The sequence below is a fragment of the Eleginops maclovinus genome, chromosome 6 (genome assembly GCF_036324505.1).
Source record: "Eleginops maclovinus isolate JMC-PN-2008 ecotype Puerto Natales chromosome 6, JC_Emac_rtc_rv5, whole genome shotgun sequence".
Taxonomy (NCBI): domain Eukaryota; kingdom Metazoa; phylum Chordata; class Actinopteri; order Perciformes; family Eleginopidae; genus Eleginops; species Eleginops maclovinus.
In genome coordinates this window covers 14278054-14299028 of record NC_086354.1, presented here as the reverse complement: position 1 = coordinate 14299028, position 20975 = coordinate 14278054, and the positions used below count along the sequence as shown (strand labels likewise).

At 40.8% G+C, this 20975-nt stretch overlaps 1 protein-coding gene across 1 annotated transcript; it reads left to right on the top strand.

The window, feature by feature from the left end:
* Positions 1-13307: 13307 nt before the first annotated feature.
* On the top strand, positions 13308-20975 carry LOC134866124 (angiomotin-like 2a). The gene is made up of 10 exons (XM_063886108.1): positions 13308-13493; positions 14054-14852; positions 15328-15496; positions 16886-17030; positions 17138-17227; positions 17907-18202; positions 18307-18482; positions 18583-18881; positions 19018-19149; positions 19636-20975. Exons 2-10 carry the CDS (start codon positions 14134-14136, stop codon positions 19719-19721), a joined length of 2112 nt encoding a protein of 703 aa, XP_063742178.1. The 5' UTR covers positions 13308-13493; positions 14054-14133; the 3' UTR covers positions 19722-20975.

Below are 20975 nucleotides of genomic sequence, written 5' to 3'. Positions count from 1 at the left end.
CTTATGTCTTACCCTTTTCCCATGTGTGCGTGAATGTGTTTATTTTGAAGAAGGCAGTGTTGGAGAAGCTATTTTTCTCACTGGTTAACAATTTGGAATCAGGACTCAGGCTGCAGCAGTCAGAAAACATTGGTTTCTCAGCACAGAAAATAATAGAGACAATTCAAACTTCCACGCATGCACAAAGACAAATGCATGTCGCTCTTGCTGTGTGGATCTGTAAAAGATTTCAGATTCACACGTTAGACCAGATGGTTTCAATAGGATGAGGTATGCAGGCTGAGAAATGCCTCTGTTTAACAGGAATTCCATGAAGACTATCACTTAGATGTGGAATGTTGTTTTTGTCATGGGATTCAAGAGTTTTAGCATGACTGCCAGAGAGATGGAGCTCGGCCAGGCAGATTTTTCTCCCCTTGGTATTCGGTTGCCATGGCTCTCAGCTCCTACAGGCTCAAAACAGAGGATGATAAACATGTTCCAGTGTGTGTGTGCGCATGTGTGTCTCTGTTTGTTTATGAATCCACTTTCTAAATGGTTCATGAAACATCCTGCATACTTGAGGGCTCTGGATCCCTGCAGGGAAAGCAACATCACAGATATACAGAATTTTTATTTAATCTTTCATATAGAGGAAATCTGACATACATTGAATTCCATTGTGTGTAAATGTTAGTTAGCACTGCCATAGTAGTAGTATAGTAGTATAGTAGGTGTCTAAATTAACATTATTTCTCTTTCTGGCTCATTTTTAGTTGCACAAAACCTGCATACACGATTTCCTTTAGGCCTATTATACGTTTTAATCATGACTCCTGCTTGCCTATTACGCAGCTTTCTCCTCATTTTAGTTGTGTACTGCTTGAGACCACATGGAAAGCTCCCTCTCTTTTCAGAGGGAAAAAGATGTAGAGCCCTTCTAACCACTAGGTGGCATCCATCTGTGATTGATGGAGAGTAACACTCGTTTATTCTGCAATACCTCACTGAACTCAAGCAACCATCACACTGATAAGGAAATGATTTCCTTTTACAAAACAATGTTTGTGTTTGTTGAGTTGTGGGAATTACCCAGATTTAATCAAAAATAAAGAGCTACTTATCACAACTATTTCAAACAAATAAACGATATATGTTTTGAATGCTACTTTGTGTTTGTCTAATTTAATAGATTTCATTTGGGAACATTGAATTCTAAGACCTAAAATGCAATATACAGTAAATATATTGATGCATCAGTAATAACAATAACACAATGCTCTGAAATAGGCTGCTGTCTTAGCAAACAAGTGTTTACTTTTAAATGTTATGCTCCTTATTCTTTTGTACTTATTTATTGAAATATATATATTGCATTGTTGTAAAATATATTATATATGCATATATATCTATTTTTTCTGTGCTGCTTCCTACTGATGTTTTAAAGTATTTAGAAGTCTGAGTGGATAAATATGGTGTATAATAGCATAGACATTTGGTATACCCTCAGAGTATATCATGTACTTTGTGTTAGGACTGATTCTTGCTTATCACCTCTGTTGCATCATGTCTTCCTTCTAATCTTGCATATCTTATTTCCCGCCCCACCGCATTCCTCTATGATGTCTAATGAAACAGACATGTCACCAAGAGTATGTGACGTCCATAACCTCAGTCATCATGTACGCACTTTTGCCTGATGCTGCTTTGAAGAAACATTTTGACATTGAGGGAAATGTGCCCCCCGCTTTCTTTCCAAGAGACCTCAACAAAACTTCTAAAGCTCACACATTTTTATGTCAAAAGTACAAATTTAGGCCCCGGCCGTGGCGCAACTGGCTGGGGCACCTGCACCGTCCGCCGGCTGACCCGGGTTCGACTCCCGACCCGTGGTCCTTTCCTGATCCCACCCCGACTCTTTCTCCCACTTTCCTGTCACTCTCCACTGTCCTATCCGATTAAAGGCAAAAAGCCCCCAAAAAATAACTTAAAAAAAAAAAGTACAAATTTAAAGACTTCAATACACAGATTTTTAAAATATGGTAATGGTTAAACAATGAAGAAAATACACAACACGTCCAACATGCTTAGTGTAAATCTCTTAACATGTACATCCTGTCCCTGTCATTAGTGTAAAGAAATATTTTAGAATTTATATTGGGAGGCTGAGTGATTCTCAGATGACCTTCTCTTGTTTGGAAAGTTAAAAAGCGGGAGTTAACATAATATTAGTAAGGCATGTATAAACAGTCAGTTTCTGTGTCAGGGTGATGGATAAATTCCTTGAACACACATATCCTATTACAACTCTATTGGTCACAGGCGAGGAATCCTTTGGAGAAATGTAATAGATGAAATTCCCACGCTTTGGGCATCCTCTCCTCACATTTTTGTGCACTTCATAAGTGTGGGCAGCTGTCCAGTGTTTGTTCCTGCTGTGCTTCTGCTGGTCTGAGAAGTGAAGCCTACACTTCCAGTCAGGACCCTTTGTTTTTCCTTCATACTATTGTTGTGGGCAGGAAACTGTGAGAAGCCCTCCATTGTCTTGGCTCAATCTTCAGAGCAGAAAGTATAACGTCCCTGAACCACCACCAAGTCATAAGGACTGGAAAACTTTGGAAGTTACATTGCAGTAGTACAATATTTGTAAGTCTAACTTTTTCACAATATGTGAAAAATCTTCCAAACTAAAGGTCCCTTTTTCGTCAACATATTTTTCTACAAAGCAGTGACTTGAGGGTCATTTTTATTGCCCCCTTTTGGAGAGAATGTAGGACTTGCTCTTAAACGGTGTGATATTTTTGAACCCACTTCTATTGTTGTTTATTAGATAGGTTGCTTCAATCATTATTTACATTCTCTAAGTGTCAGTAATAAAGAGCTGTCTTTTTTTATAAACAGGCTTTTCAGTTAGTGTTTTGCCTTAATGCTTCCTCTGGAATCACAGAAGGCCTAGTTAATAAATACTTTCAATAATAAAATATTTAATGACAGAATAATAAAAAATGACTTTTCAGATAATATCAATTCATAAAATGTGATGCATTGTTAAACAGTCAACTAGCCAACAGTATATCAAGCTGTCAAACACCCATCCCCACTGAATAAAACATGCTGTTCATCACAATCTTGAACATTAATAATCCAGTAATATAATATAATTATGAATGCAACATACTGAAAGGGGCCAATCTGCAAAGTGAGTATTTTAACTTTTGACAGAAAATTATATTTGATCTGTAATGGAGTAATTTTGCATTGACTAGTTGCTAGTTATTTTTTTCAATGCTAAAGCAAATAAGAAAAACAAAATTCAACTTTTATAATTTGACTGCAATTCAGTTTTACTGTTTCCTCTGCAATGTTTGTTTCAAGTGAAATGTCCAGTCCAACGTTCCTGCGTTGCATAAGAGAGGTCTGAAGTCAATAAGCTCTGAGTCCTTATTTGTGTTTCTGATCTCACTGAAGTATATCAGAACATAATGTGAGCTGGGGGTGAACACACTGCCAATGCACGCACGCACGCCAAACGCATGAACGCACTCACTCCACCAACAACACAGCTGTGTCACATGCTTTTGCCTGTCTGCCAAGAAACATTTACTGTCTTCTCTCTTCTGACATGAAGTTTCAACTTTTTGTAAAATGTCAGCCTCAGTTTGTCTTCCTGGATTGAGTGGTGCTCAACATAAGGCACAAGTCAAAAAACTATAACCACTTTAGTTGACTAAACAATCATTAAATATCTTTTCTTTTTCACCAAGCAGAGCAGCCAAGAACTATGACACTATGTAACTGTGACGCAAAAGTGCAATGTGGCATGACAGTGGCTGCCCAGCATCTATTTGTCTAGACATTTGACTAATTGCCCAACAATTTATTAGAACTCATTCACCACTACTGTCTGTAGTCGCCTCTTGTCTCTGTCTTCAGAGCTGACCATATTGCTCTAAACAGCAAAAACGAAGACAAACATCTAAAACTCCACTTAGGGAGAAGAAAGCTCCTCTAACTCTTCCTGAGTCCCCAGAGGAGGCCAGATAATGATAAGCTGGCAGCACAGATTGCAGGGTTGCCATCGGGCTGGAACTGTAAACACGACGGAGAAACCTCGTTAGGACATTCCAGAAAGATCCTCAAATGGGAATTTCTTGGAAGAGCTTCTCTAGTGTTTGCATTCTTCCTTTGGGACAGCAGTGCTAACAGCGTCTCCTGTGATCACGGCCCTGTCCCGAGAAAGAATTATAGGAGGAGGTATAGAGGCGAGCAGATGTTGAACATTCCTCTTCAAACTGTGAACTGTGGACAGCAGGTACATGTCAGTACAGTAGATGTTTGTCCTGCTTTTTCATACTGAAAATGTAATTCAATCATATCATTTTTTAGAGGACTAGCCAGTGAATTGACTTTCACTGAGTGCACTGTGTTGGCTGACTCGACAGGTCCACAAAGGGTTGTGTAAAACTAAAATCCCCTCTCTTTAGCATTTAGTAGTGGTGGGATCGAGTTATTGTTTTGTTAGTAATAAGTCTTAAGTGGAGTGCTTAGGCAAGACAGGCAATTCGCACTGCACTCTTCACACATTTTTAACAGCATATTTTGACTATTGCATACTTTGTTGCTGCTCTTTGGGCTTTGGGGAAGGTATCAATAATGTATTTTCTACCCACCCGACATGATGCTAATCCCCACACTTTGATGACCTCTTGTTAAGTGTCTCTAATCATCCTTGTTTCCAAAAGTGTTTTATTATAAAACGGTCTAAAAACCAACTGCAGGCCTAAACAGAACCAAACGCTGATGGTCAAAAGAGACAGATATTTCAAGTTGGTGGAAATTGGTCAGGTGGTGGATGTGTTTGCTAACAAATTAAATAAAAAGTTGTATATCTGAAATCAAAAAGATTACCCAGCCAGTTTTAATATGATCCAATAATTTCAAACTAAATTTAGAATTTGAAGGGCTGTTTGATATGTCATTCTTTATGACCCAAACTACACAACCCATGTTTTTGAGTTAAAATAAGTTTGTTTGGTAAATGTAATGTCATGATCATTTGTACACTGAATTGATTTGTATGGAAGGATTTAAAGCTTGCGTAACAAATGTAACATAACTGAGGCCATGTCGATATGTTTGATGCGTTGTGTTTAAAGCTGATGGTACGCATCACCTGAGAATAAAACATAATCTGTTGTTAGTCATGTCATCGCTTGATTTGGTTACAGTACCATTGGAAAGTTTAAGAAAGTTTGGGTCAGTTGAGTTAAATAGTGATTCCAGAATAGTAAAAGACACTAATAACAATTATATATCAGAACGATTCAATGATTTTCTGTCAGCATGGAAAGCATGTTACTGATTCTGTTTTCCAACAACATCACAGTGCAAAGTTATCCATCTGTATTAATGCATAATGTGTATTTTCATTAACTTTGAAGTGTTTCAAATGATTTTTTTTCCCATTTCGTATTAATGGCTTCTTGAATTTGTCTCAGAATAGAAGTTTTCCTCTGGCTTCCCCCCCCCCCAGCCTTAAAAATAGAAATTCTGTGCATAATAAGACAATACCCTTCTTTTAATCGACACAATGCTGTCTTTGTGTGTCAGCAGACACATCCAGGCCTTGAGTTGCCTACATTAGCATATCTCACAGCTGAATCATCATCACTTACTGGCAGCAACACCAAAGCTGGAAGTCATTCATAGGATAATAGATTTTTTCCAGTTGATACTTTAAGAAATTCTTTGGTTTACACAATACTTAAAGCAAATCAAGCAGAAGAACAACAAGTTGCCATTGAGGGAGTAAAATGTTACAACAGTTGTGTGGTGTGTAAGTGTTCCAGGTGTCATTTAAGGACCAAAGTACTTTCCAGTGTCAATCAAAGAAAAGTAAAAATAAACAGTTGGGATGATTTGGTGACTTTGAATGCCATAGCAAATGATTTACATCAGTTTAATCCTCATTAAATTATTCAGTGAACTCTTGTGTACTGATGCGTTTGTCTTCAGGTGTCTATATATAATACTTGTCTTGTTGTATTGTAATAGCTAATTGGTAAAAATAAAACGGTTCAGGTCAAGTATGTGGAGTGAACCCAGTGGTTGTTCAGAGTTTGATGGCTTAGTATGTAATGTGACATTGCACAATATAACCATGCAGTATTGCACAATGTCAGTATGGCAGTTGAAGGAGTGTAAATAGCTGAATAGTGGCCAGTAAAAGCATTGGTAGATTTAAATGCACTCAAAATTCCTGAAATATGTGATTTGTCAATCTAGATTCTTTGGTGTGCACCTTGTCCCTGAGAAGATACACACTTCCCCTGCGCTGTGAAACAGTCAGCAGGTGGTAAAATAAAATGGTGACTACTTAAAACTGTTCAACAGTCTACTATGTTCATCACCTACCTGTCTCTCCCCTCACACTCAAACAAACACCACACCCAGTTTAACATCCCACCCCGCATTCCCCTCATTGCTTCTGGACCATGGAAAGCCCCTGGTACATTTTCAGAGCTGCTGAGCTCGTATACAGACACAGAGCCCCCTCTCTCTCTTTCCACGGTGCCGCTGGCCAAAGCCAGCCATCAGATCACATGCTATGTGCAGCCTCAGCAGCACAGGAGCACAGCTATTTGCTGGAGGCACACATGCTGAGGCCCGAATGAATGACTGGCATTCTGGTGACCTCCCAGGATGGCAGCCGACTGCCGGGGTGTAGGGCTGTTTTAGGACAGGGTGTCAGGGCTTGTTGCTGTGTCATTTGTCTGCAGAAGGCATGTTGTCTCGAGGGCCAAAGGCAGCAAATATATTTTCACACCTCTAAATGGCAGCGAGGGCCTGGTATTTATAAAGGGACTCAGGGCTTTGCCTCAGATTAATGTTGCTCATTTTGGTGCAGTCTTGCCCTGAAGGTCGAGATGACTGAGACTTAGGTGGGTCCAGAGACTGATTTGTTAGTCACAAAACAAACAAAGTCTGTCTGCTAGCCCTGGGGCAGAACACTTTTGTTGTACAACTTTATGACTTGTTAGCATCTTGACAATTGACCTTTCAATTCTCCTGTCACATATCAGAAATACAGTTAACCCAAAGCTATGCTGTGTAAACTCAAAGAGAACTAACATAAAAGAGGCTTGAGAAATAAAGGGATGGGAATAAAATGGAACATGATTACAGTGACACTCAGCTATTTGCCCTCAGCGCTGTATGAGTAATGTGTCTGAAAGAGGCCAATATTCAATGTGTTTTGAGACAGAAAAGAATTAGTCAAGTTGCCATGGTAGTGTAAACAAGTACATCTCATGTGTTTAAGTGGCAACATTTAAGCATTTAATGACCCAATAGAAAACAATCCTATAAATCGTATGTAAAACAGCGATGGTGATAAAAACATCCATTATTAGTTCACCAGATCACCAGAGATGTTCAAATGTTTGTATTGTTTGTTTTGGTCCACCAAAATGTTACATTTGCAACAATTCATTAAAGGAGTGGGTGGCCAGTATCACATGACATTTTGAAAAAGCAGAATACAGGGGAAGTTTTCTAATGCATGTGTAATATCTTTGACCATACTTTCTGTAGATCATCTGATCTAGCTAGCTTACTCCTCTCTGTTGTACAGTTGACTTCTGAAACCAGCGTGTGTTTTGTTAGTTAATTTTACGGTGTTTTGTTGCCAACATAATTAAAGATGTTCCCAACAGCGTTGTTAGCTTTTAGTCAAATGTAGCACATCTCATTTAGTCCTTTCACTTTTAAATGCTGGTAACACTGGCCTATCAACAGTAACAAGACGACTTCTCCAATATCATGAATGAGGGGAAAAATGTGGAATTTCAGGTTTAGCAAACAGTTGGGGTTAGGTGTTCTCTATGAAAACACACCTGAACATTATAGATGGGGTCTTCTGAAGGAATTCAATAATAGTAGATTTACACATAATAATTTTGTAATAAATATGTACTATTTCTGTAATATATTCTTAGTTGTACATAGCAATACTCAGTCATGTCCAAATTCAAAAGTTTTTTGTTTTTTGTTTTCTTGGATTTAATGAGAATACCAATAACACTCTCTGAATATATGGAGCTACAGCCAGACATTTAATGTATCAAGAGAAAACTGACAGGCTGGAGTAAACCAAATCTACCAGCACCTGTTAACTTGACCAATTAACACTTTTAGTTCATCTTCATGCCATGACAATAAAGGCTTTTTAGTTTGTTCAATAATAGTTTTGCCGATATTTTATGTTTTACGTGTATCCGTATCCAAGGAGAACATCAAACCAACTCTATTTGAGGGGAAGAAGCAACTGTTCCCAAAAATGTTTTGTTGTGGCTTCAAGGGTTACAGTATGTGCTGTTTCCAGTATTTCTGCTAGGCTAAGCTAACTGTATGGCTACCTTGATATTTACTGAACTGAGTCTTATCCAACTCTCTGCAAAAAGGCTGTTGTACAGAATCAGATTGATTGCTTTCATCTCACTTTCAATCAGCTCTTAACCTGCCCTCTGTGACTTCACATCTGTTTTATACAGTTTGCAAACTTAACAGATTCACCTTCCGTGACTCATGTCTGAAGTCTGTTTGCTATGAATGTCTGGAAATTCCCATGAATGCAGCTCTACCTGCTGCAACATGCAAAGAGTCCCAGACTCATCACTTTAAACGAATACTTAACCGCTGGACTATTTTTATTTGACTTCTACTCTTCACAGGTGTATTAATGATATAATAACATGCTGCTGCCTGATTTCCTTGAAAAAAATCATCTGAAAATCAGCACTGGCCTCACAACCCGGGCCGTGGCGAAATACGAATACATGGGAAGCTGGTTGTCAGTTGTTTCCTGAGAACAGGATACCGCTTGAATGCAGCTCACCTTGTCCTTGTCTATTGTGTACTGTGTGAATGAGGAAGCCGTCCATGGATGTGAGAGCCAGGGAGAGGAATCCATCCCACTCCTTCCAATACTATCAGTTACATTCTTCACCAATCCTGCCATATCGGATGACCTTGTCTGCTGTTCTGTGTCATTCTTTCCCACACGGCCTGACACCGTAACATACATCCTGTTAAAATAAACAGTCCCTTTAAATCTTGTCTCAAGCCAGATACCGTCACTCTCAGATTGTCAGGAGTAATCTAATCTTAAATGCATGAGGGAACCAAAAGCAACAAAGATAATGAGTCAAATATCTTGTTGTTTGGTCTTCACTTTAACACCATGACTAATCTCTCTTTAAATAACCACTTATCCTATATGACAAGTGAAACAGCTTTCTTCTTCTATATATCGTTTTATGATATATGAGCAGCTCCTTTCAAACCCTCCCAGATTAGAAAACATAAAATAGATCTTAATTACAATGGGGTGTAGGTTATATGTATTACACACTTGTTGAGTTGTTGTCTCAACAGTTTAAAGGGTGGATTGTTTTTCAATACCTTGATGTGGTTAAACAACTGTAGCTCTAGTTGACAGGAGAGTAATAGCCATATTCATCATGTGCTATACATATCTCTACATGGGAAGCCTCAACTGCAGCAAACAATCTTACATTTAGAAGAAATTATTTTTTCATGTGACAGTTGAAAGTATTCCTATTTAATTCATGCATTATAAGTGTCATAATCAAGTTTTATTTGTAACCTATATTTTAAACATATGCACTACAATTACAGTGAATTACAGTAGATGTTGGCAATGACAATCCTTAGTGTCAGGCTCCCTCCAACACCTAATTAAATATGTAAAAACAAAAGAAAAATTACTTTAAATTTACAAAAACAGAAAAAGTAGTTTGTGCCTTTAAGGGCTCCCCCACACAAATGTTGTCTTCCTGTCTCCCTCCCTTTGACAAAGACATTTTTATACAGACGGCTCAGACGAGTAAATTTAGACCCAGACTGTTTCCAATTGTGTAACTGGTAGTTTGACTACTCTCACTGTTGCCTCATTTGTGCTCTTGTTTCCACCAAAACCTCAAGAGCAATATGATTTTACACAATTTTGTTTTATTTTCCATCAACCCACTCTTCCTCTCACAAACAAGGCATAACTCATGAACGTTTTGTCTGCTTTGGGGTTTTCTACAGACAGTTAGAAAGGTATTTTTGTGGCACACCATTTTAGACGTTCATCTCCTGTAATGACTTTTTGAGAGCATCTATAATTTTCAAAGGGGGTCAGCCTTGCATTCCTTTGGAAGTTCACAGGAAGTGTGGCACAATGGAGGACAAAATGGCCAGAGGCGTTATCCACCAGCACACACACACACACACACACACACACACACACACACACACACACACACACACACACACACACACACACACACACACACACACACACACACACACACACACACACACACACACACACACACACACACCCACACACCAGAATAGAGGAAGTCGTGAGATGGTGTTAAATGACATGACCAGACTTTTAAAAAGGTGGAGACTGTGCTGCTTCACAGTTTGGATCTGAAGGGGAAATGCAAACATGTTCCACTTTGCTGACCAGTCGCCTCCATGTGAGTGCCGCCCACAGAGACGCAGTGTCTGCATGTTTTTTAAAAGGAGCCCGTTTAAGAGTATGCAGCATCTGAAACATGAGGGGAATGTGTGTGTGTGTGTGTGTGTGTGTGTGTGTGTGTGTGTGTGTGTGTGTGTGTGTGTGTGTGTGTGTGTGTGTGTGTGTGTGTGTGTGTGTGTGTGCGTGTGTGTGCGTGTGTGTGTGTGAGTGTGTTAAGAAGGAAAAGGCCAGAGAGATGATGAAGGCACATACCATGGTGTGTTTGTAGCAACTCATTGGGTCTATAGATTTTTGGGATTAATGAGATAGTCAGCCTGAGGCCAGCAGCCACATACTTTAGAAACAATCAATGACATTTGTGCTTTGATTTAACCCATTTCTAAACCAATTCAGTGTGCATGTGTTTGCATCGACTGTTGGCTTCTGGAGGGGAAAATGTGGATTATGCAGAATCAGGATAGCATCCGCAACCCTCCCTATTCGTTGCTTTCTTTCTGTTCCTCCACTCCCTGAAGACATGATTGGTCTGTTATGACTAAAATCTCTGCTATTTAAAGGGCCCTCAGTAAAAGGCCCTGTCTAAAGTCCTCAATATAGCTGTTAGGTTTAAGCGGGTAATAAATAGCTCGTCTTTTGGCTCGGACATAAATAAGACCTATCATAAAGCTTTGCTTCTCCCTCGAGGTAGGAATTTTTATATTCAAGGAAACTCAAATGGATGTTCATGGTGTTGTGTGGTCTATCATCTGGAGGAGATGTAGCAAGAAATTAAACTATATGACTAATTAGATGGGTTTACCAACCTATTGTGTCAGACGTGCCCCCCTCAACCTCCGTTATGTTCCAAACTTTGTCTATGATAAACTGCCTATAAATTATAAAATGATAATGAATATTTTTATGATTTTCATAGGTTTGAACTGTCAATTTTAATGACGGAATGTTGTCATTCATATTACAACCAATAAGAGTGGCAGATCAAGTTGGGAGTTTCAACCTTTTATCCATCAGGCTACTTTGAGCTAACTGTTAAATTATTTACTGATACCTTTTACATGTAACCTACGGGTCTGATGCAACCCCATATGGGTTAAACAGAGGCAAGCACGCAACAAAGCTAACAATAAGGCGACCTACGGCTAAGCATAGAAAATGGCAATTCAAGGACTTGTGGCTCACCAAAGACTTTTACAAAGACTGGCTTGTTAAGAATCCACAGGACATTCATGTGGCCCAATACAGAGCCTGCAGCAAGTCAATAAAGGTAATGTGCTTGATCCGTGTCTCAAACAATGTTGTGATAGATACAACAATTTTATGTTTTCAAGGGCGCATAAGCCCTGCTTTTTAACTACATTTGGCTATTATATTAAGTGGATAATTTTACCATTTCGCTCTTTTTTGTTTCTCATATTTACACATGGTGTGTGTCTGTTGGTATCGACTCGACTGTGGATTTGTATTTTATTTAGATTGATCTATTTATTGTAAATTAGTTGCTGATCCCAATTTGTAAATTTACTTCCTGTAATCTAGAGGATTCCCCCAGGGTACAAGTACCCCTGGTTGGGAATTAGTGAATGCCATGACCTAATATGTAAATGGAAAAAGGGTTAGCTGTCCCCCAGCCATCCACACATGTTGTGATTCTGAGTAACCTGGTCTCAGCAGGAGCACGACCCCTGCATGTTTGGGATTTGTGCCTATGTGTGGCATTCTCCAGACTCTGCTCTGCACCATGTAGTGTGATGTCGGGTACAAAGAGCCACTGTGTTTGTAGTAATGGGGTACATGCAGACCTCAGATTCCAGTGGACAGCTGCCACACACCACGCAGGGACACACACACCATTCAGGCATGCAGAGCCTCAACACACTTTCACAGACAAGACATTTTACTTGTGTCCTGCAGTGAAGAGGATCTTGAATTCCTCCAGGATACTAAATGTATATTACAAGAAACCAAACGTTAGGGGTGCAAAGGTCTAAGTTGTAAGGCGTTTGGTTTCTTGCTTTAGTGTGTCCATTTTATGCCTCTATATTTTTACTACAAGTTTTCAGAGAGACATTTTGTTTTCTTTACTCAACTATTAACAGCCAGTAACTACTTTTCAAATTAAGATTCATATATAACATTTGGATGAAAAAACAACAACAACGGTCTATATATCAAATTAGGTTCACCTTAACATTCAAGTAAATCTATCAGTAATAAAGATCCAAGGTAACACTTTTTTTTTTTTACATAATGGTAATTTTAGGTCAGTATTTCCATTTGATGTTACTTTATGCTACATATATAAGGACATTTAAAAAAATATTTTTTAAAAGACTATATTAATAACAACACCATATATAATATACTCAGTTATTAAAAATGTGAGCTTTAACAGGGGGCATTGTGTGTATTGAGAACTTTTACTTATACTTTTACACTACTTGTGTTGTACTAAGTCGAATATTGTTGAGATATTCCAACTATTACTTAATTAAATTATCTGAATACTCCTTCCACAACTGCTTTAGTTCATCATATAAACACAAATGGTGCAAGGAAGTAGATTGTGTGCCAGATAACAACACAGCTATGTTTCCCTTTCAGTGAGCATTAAAGCATTTATTTCCAAGTCTCAAATATCCTCTCCTATAACTTCTTTTTAACTCCTCATTGGTAATGATACGCGCAATGCGGCCTCCTCCCCCTCCGTGTGGTTTTACGCTTTTGATCCCAGAGGGACCTCGCGTTTTACATTCCTGGCATTCCGACCTCAGTCCCTCCTCGGTTACTTATTATCGCCGCCTGCTCTCCACATTCATTTCACAGCGAGAGAGCAGCCCGTCGAGAGGGAGCAACATGAGACACGTTTGACTCTATAAACTCATGGAAAAAGTGGAATTACTCTGATTTTTTTTACTTCGAGATCAAGAACAACGTTTCGTTATGATGAGAATTTGAGCCGGTAAGAAAAGCCTGTTTAAATCTGCCTTTTTCAACAATAGAACAAACGATCACAAACATGAGGAAAGTAGCTCCATCGTAACTTCTGGCTCGAGTTTTGGAGAGTTTTTCTTTGTTGTAAGGGAATTTCTAGCAGTTCACATTCGTTAAAAAAGAACGGTTGTGTTTAAACACCAACGATGAAGTTATTTTAAAATGCGGTTTTGTGTGCTTTTGCTCCCCCGTGAGATCGGAATTTTTGGCGCATGCATTTTTTTTGCCTGCTGTGTAACATGTCTCCACATCTCTGTGTTGTCGCTGTTTGTAAAGTAGACAATGTTTTAATGTTATGCTCCAGCTAAAACATCAACCACAGAGCTTTTATTAATTAGATCTAAAAAGGAAATCTATTTTTATCCTAATAACGTCAATGATGATAGTGTTGTTGTTTTAAGTCCCACATTCCTCAAACATAGCCTTTCTTCTCTATATTCTTTAATTAGTGTTAATATTTTTTGTTCAGTTGTCTCGTGTTTTATTTATATGGTTGACTGATCATACTTTATTTTTGCTTTGTTTCAGGTTGACAGCTGATTTCAAATATATATTTTCAAGAAAAGCTCAACTCAAGTGATAGAATAGATAAACGTAGTCAAAACAATATGTCGTCCACTGAAGAACCGTCTGGCACGGTCCTGCACCGGCTTATCCAGGAGCAGCTGCGCTATGGAAACCCCACAGACACCCGCACCTTATTAGCCATCCAGCAGCAGGCCCTGCGTGGAGGCAGTGGAAGCAACAGTGGACCCAGCAGTGGATGTGAACTAGGCAGGAGCCCACGCTCCTCTCTGGAGAGTCTCAACCAGGAGGAGCCTCAGTTCCCTCAGCTCTCGGCGAGGCAGGAGCCCCAGGGCCAGGAGCACCAGGGAGACTACCATCACTCAGAAAGTGGCTACCAGCTCTACCAGCTGCACGGCGAGGAGCTGCCAACATATGAGCAGGCCAAGGTACACTCTCAGTATCTGGCCTCTAACTGGACCCCTACAGGCCCCGTCAGGCAGCTCCATGAGGAGCTCCTGCATGAGGGGGCCTTCCACGAAGAGGCAGATCTGATGGAGCTGAAGTGCAGCCATGTGCGGTCTCTCAGTGAGCATTGCATGCAGATATCTCTGGAGAGGAATGATGCAGCTGCTAAAGCAGAGGCCCTCAGGAGCACCTCTCACAGCTACCCTGAGCTGCCTTACTACACACCGCCGGCCCTACAGAGCCCCAGGCAGAGTATGGACAAACGCAGCCCACCTCCAGACTACTCCGCTCCCATCCAGGGCCAAGGATTTATTCCTCACCAGAACCAGGAGCCGGTGCAAGCACAGCAGCACAGGTACTAAGACGACTTCGTCATTGTGTGTGCATGTTTTTCTAACTCCTTTAACATTGCATCATATTGTGTGGAATAGTTTTTGTACTAGAGCCAATCAACTAGTACTCGTCATGGTGTTTCACATGCGTAAACACATACTTATCAATGCGAGTCACACCATAGCCTGCGAACCAATTGGCTTCTTGAAATACTTCACAGGAGAACAAGTCCAGCCCTGCAGGTGTTTGTAATGCCTGAAATAGTGGAACAGGATATTTTCACATGCTTGTGTTGCCTGGGATGCTTTTACAAAAGTATGTTCCTCATATAGGCCTTGACATTCTTTGCAGCCACTGGAGTCAGCTTGTCTGCTCGCTGATAGGAGGAAAAGTGATAAAGTGATATTTCACATGTCTTGCTCAAAAAGGAAATTTTCATACCTTAACGTTTAGTTGGCTACAATCTGTTTATTTACTGAGAAATGTGTCTCTCATAGATATGTCCAGTCTGTTCAGCAAGCTGAACTCCCCTGCTACAGCACATTCACCAGCCTGCCACCTGCTGGCTTGGAGGAGCCCAACCAGGTGGAGCTGCTGCTGATGGAGAATGAGAGGCTGAGACAAGAGCTGGAAGCACACAGGGAGAAGACTGGCCGTATTCAGAAGGTAAGAAGAGGGAATCCAAGAGATACAATCATGTTATTTATTGCATTTGACATATCTCACAGATCTTGCTGAAGGAGTAAGAATAGGCAAAGTCTAGCTAGATTTACATTTCATTTATTGGAGTTTTACTCTAGACAATAACACACAAACTCATTAAAAAAATTAAAGGTTGTCACAACCACGATTCAATTCCAGAGGGACATAATCCAAAATTATTAAATGGTTGACCAGACAGACATCATCCTAAAAACTCAGCCACCTGTTTACGAAACACAACCCCGGTCAGCAGTTGTCTCCCTAACGTCCAACTCCAGGCACACTCCCTCATCTGGAGGGGACAGATGAGATCAGCTGCTGCTACCCTCCATACCACAGAGGCACAAACAGAGGTCACAGCCTGCTACTGTGTTTACACACTCCTCTCATTGTGGAGCTGACCTTGTGGAGGCCAGAGAGAGAGTGTGTGCGCGTGCTTTAGTTTCATGGAGGCCATAGATTTTCAGCCTAATCTATGGCTTGTCAGACAGCAGTCGATTGGGTTGTGACCCACACACACAGCTGTTGGGGGTGGGGTGGGGGTCCGTGGCAGGTGGTGAGCTGCTGTGTAAAAAGTGAAAGGTCTCCTGTTTTTCCACCAAATAACAACAATTCCCCCCCCCCTTTTTTTAATTCTATCCTTTGGTTGGATCTTGCCTTAATTGAAAGCATTTCTTGTTTAACATGGTGGAACAACAGCTTCAGAGATATTTGACACCTCAGCCAAACTTCGTAAAATCCACTCGGCTCTCTTTTGGAATTATGTCACATGGCCGTTGCCTTGTCTCAGCCTTAAAGAATGATAATTGCCAGGGTTGGAAAGTTTTCTCCGTCAGGCCGCAGCCCTGAGTAAACATGCCTGTGTGACTGCTATAATGGTGGGTTTCTCTTTGCCGTTTCCACAACCCAGGCACAGGCATGCACACCTTCCCTCTGCTGGCAGCCTTCCCAGACCTCTGTGTGTTTGTGTGCTTGTGTGTTAACTTGTGCGTTGCGTTGTGTACGTGCACGCTCCTGTGCGCTCTCACACCTGGAACTAGAGCTATCAGCCCTCAGGAATGTAGATATAAATCAGTCTCTCAGGGAGTGGTGCGGGCTTGAATTCCTTCTCAGAATTATACCACATAGACACACACTGAGTGTACTGTATACACAGTCCCATATGTACCCATACTGTGCCTATATGTATACTATATGTATGTACTGTAACAACACGATTTAACATTCCAGCTCCTCCCTGGCATATGAAATAGGTTAACCAAAAATTCCACTTCTCCATCTTCTTTTCTCCGCTCCTCTCCTCCAATCCTCCCTATCCCTTCTTTCTTTGCTACTTTTTCTACCCTTTTTCAGTTGGAGCAGGAGATCCAGCGTATTTCAGAGGCCTATGAGACACTGATGCAGGGCAGCTGTAAGAGGGAAAACCTGGAGCAGACACTGAGGAAGAGGCTAGTGTCTGAGATCAGGAGGCTACAGGATTTCAACAGAGACCTAAGAGGTATAGATAAACGTCTGCTGCGCATACACAAAGCTATGAAAAGTATTCTGCCATAATATCAGATCCAGTTTACGATGTCTAATTCTTAAACTTTTTTTGCAATACAGAAAACTTGGAAAATGCCAGATCAAATGTTGCTAAAGAGGTCGAAGCAGCTGACCACAACCAGCACATCATGGCGAAACTCCTTGAACAAAGTAAGTATGTCCTTCTGTTTGGCTAGACCCCCCTCCCTCCTCCCCGGTTCTCTGTTACATCCTCCTTTGTAATCAACAGGCTTGATTGGATCAGATGGTAGCATAGCATGAGGCCCTTTTTGTAGCTGAGGGCATCCTGCATGAAGGAATTTCACTTGCATAACCTCGGCTTATTTAGTGAGAAGGCTTGATTATAGGGAATTCAATCCACACACCTCTTTGCAAAGGGAAACGAGTGGCCTCTAAATTACACAGCAGCAGTGGAAGTGGTGGAAAAGAGGTTCCCCCACCTGTTGTTAGTGTCATTTATGTTGTCTGTTTAAGGAACTGGACTCATCAGGGTGTTGGTGTTTGTATGGCCTTCATGAGGAATGCAATGCGCTATGTGGGTCAAAGGGATAGGGCGGCTTTCTCCCCCTTCCTCCTCCTCCTTCCTCTCAGCATTCCAGGAGTGCCTCGCTAAATGAAGAACACCGGCCACCATGTAGCAACTCTGGTACTTATTACTGTGATTGGACTTAGGAGGGAGTAATAAAGGATTGATGCAGATATATGAGAGGAACTTCAGGCAAATTAGAATTGATTTCCTAGTCCTGTCCAAACTGCTGTAAAAAAATCATGCCCAGGTTTATCAAACATGCAACTTAACGTCCCACCTTTTTTTTGTCTCTACTTTTAGATGAGGAGCAGAACTTTGAGAAGGAGCGTGTAGAGCGGGAGTTGGAGCGATTGCGATCCACAGTGGAGGAGCAGAACAACAGGTCAAAACATCTCGAGGACGCGCTGGACACAGCTCGTGGACGAGGCCGCCAGCTTGAGGATGAGTTGAGAAGGAAAAGGGCTTATGTAGAGAAGGTTGAGAGACTTCAGAGTGCGCTGGCTCAGTTACAGTCCACCTGTGAGAAGAGGGAAACCCTGGAGATGAAGCTGAGGACGCGACTAGAGCAGGAGCTGAGGACTCTGAGGGCACAACAGGTAAACATCCTGTCTTAGGAAAACTACGAAAAACTGAGATTTCCTTAGGAATAGTTTTAGTTTTTCTTGGCATCTGTATTAAATATTTTCTCTCTCCACCTCAGAGGCAGACTCAGCCACCAGGAGTGACCATGAGCTCCCTCCAAGAGCGCCTGCATGAGCGCGAGGAGCGAATCCTAGCTCTTGAGGCTGACATGGTGCGCTGGGAGCAGAAGTACCTGGAAGAGAGCACCATGAGACAGTTTGCCATGGAGGTGGCTGCCACTGCGGCTGCCCAGAGGTAAAGAACTTTGCTTCACATTTGTCAAAACATTACAAATACACTTTTATGCTCATTGGAATTCGAGTTAACATCTGGATGTTGTCATTTCCTTTTGCAGAGACACCACCATCATTAACCATTCGCCTTGCCACTCCTCCAACAACAGCTTCAACGAGGACTTGCCGGTTGCCGACTACAGGAATCAGGAGATGGAGAACAGGATCCGTGCTCTTTACGCTCAGATCTTGGAAAAGGACGCCGTGATTAAGATCCTCAACCAGCGGCTGCACCAGGACCAAGGGAGGAAGGATGAGCACAACCCCCGCACAAACCTCCTGAATACAACGGGGGCCTCTCTCCGACCTGCCTTCTCCACCCCCTCCATCAGCACCGCCTTGAGCAACACAAGGAGTCGAGGTAAGCAGCGTAACATAGCCTAAGGGTAATCTCTGTACTCTATTAAATACAAACATAAAAAGTACTATTTGTGAGTAAAAATGTTGCTAATTGATAAAAGATAAAAGCACTTCTGACAGATACCGTTGTCTTTTAGGTAAGAGTCTTTCAGATGATCAGACTTTGCCAGGCCATCAGTTCTCTGCTCAGTCTGAGCCTGGAACGCTAGAGCGGCAGGTGGAGGGGACGAAAGCCAAAGAGGCTGCCAGCACGACTAAGCTCAACAGTGGTGAGTAATCTATCAAATATGCATAAGTGAGTTTGTTTACGATGCCAAGAAACCATCAGATAATGCTCTCAGTATGAAACTTGAATGATAAATGTTTTGCACACATGAATAAACAAGCAATCACAAGCTCAGACTCCGCTACACAAAGCATACACATACACAGCTTTTTAATACTCTTCATGAAAGGAGCTTTGGACCTCGGCTTCATGGATGTTGAGATTGATTAACCACACTGCTGCTTAACCAGCCAATCAGATACCATCTGTCCAGGTCATGGTTCATAATGTGGGCTTTGAGGAATGTGCATGGTTAGGAAATAATTTGGATCTGTTGACTGAGCATATTTACCAGAGTGGTCTGTTTGAGTGTGGAAAATCTCTGTTAACCTTTAGTCATTAATAGCTGAGCTGTATCTGGGACATTTTTCCACAGTTCTGGCCTAAAAGCATTAGTACAATTATTCATTCTATTTTTTTTTTCTTCTAGACAATGCAGCGCCTAAGAAGTTGCTATTAAACCCCTTCAGAGGCCTGGATGAGCTGGATTCAGAGGCAGTGGAAATCTTCATTTAAAGAACCAGGAGGTGGATTTTGAATGAGGAAAAATAACAATTCTGGAAATCTGTGAAGAGCGCAAGTCTTTAAAAAGAGTGGATTGAATGTTGGATTCAAGAATGTCGTGGAAAGAGGCCAACGCACGAAAAAAAAAAAGAGGACCGTTCTCACAATATTAGAGACAGAGCTGTGCTCCGCCTCACTCCCTCTCACTAAGCTGGACAGCTGCAGGCAGTCTGCCCGGCTGGGTGAGAAAAGACGAATCTTCTGAGGTACTTGGACAGTATTGTGGATTGTAATAGGGCAACATGTTTTCAGAGAGTGAATGCCAAAATATTTATATAAATATATATATATTTGCTGCTTTTCCCCTTCATAACCCCCTTTTATCTCCTCTTCCAACCCAGTGAATTAAGAAGCTACATATTTATCTTATCTGGTTTCCACATCATTCCCCAAATATTAACTTAAGCCTCCTGCTCTTAAAGATAAATATTCAATTAAAGGTTTTCTATGTGACCTCTATTCCCCCCTTCTCCAATAAGAAATGTCAATCTGAGTAACCTCATTCCCATCACTTGGATCTTATCTGTTTGTAAGACTTCCCTGTGTTCAATAATTTAAGCTTATAACCCAAGACACTGCTGATTTTAAATGCACTCGCTGTCTATATTGCTGAAGCCTGAGCAGCTGGTTCTACAAAGGTTTAGAGTTGTGTGAGCAGAGAGATGCATAATATATTAAATACAAACTGAAACAGACATGGTGTTGTTTGTGAGTTTGAAAGGGTGTTGAATCTTGGTGTTGATTTCATCATCTCTTTTTCTGATGACTTTTTCCTTCTCAAAGTATGTTTGCATGTGTGATTACAGTATGTGAGTGTGTTTCCTGATGTGGTGATTCTGCTGGTTTGGTCACCATTGTGGGATAAAAGTTGAAAAACTACACCGTGTTGTTTTGTTTATTTACTGTGAGCTTTGAACTAACAAACAGGTTTATTATTATTATTATTATTATTATTATTATATATTTTCTACAGATTTGTTTGTATTGTTATTTTAGGTTCGATAGGGCTTTGAGCAAATGCCAAAGAGTTTATGTATGTTTGTCGTAAGTTATGTGCCGACAATCACGGTCATGTCAAGCTGTACACAACCAACCAAGTGTTGACTTCAAACAGACATTTCTGTGAACTTCAAACAATATGAAGGCTTTTACAGTTGAATTCATGCAACATTTCATAAAGCAATAAAATATTCTAATATACATTAA

Coding starts and splice junctions, on each gene's coding strand:
- LOC134866124 (XM_063886108.1), top strand. CDS start 14,134: ATGTCGTCCACTGAAGAACCGTCTGGCACGGTCCTGCACCGGCTTATC. Junction 18,203..18,306: donor GGACTCTGAGGGCACAACAG/GTAAACATCCTG, acceptor TCTCCACCTCAG/AGGCAGACTCAGCCACCAGG. Junction 18,882..19,017: donor GAGCAACACAAGGAGTCGAG/GTAAGCAGCGTA, acceptor GTTGTCTTTTAG/GTAAGAGTCTTTCAGATGAT.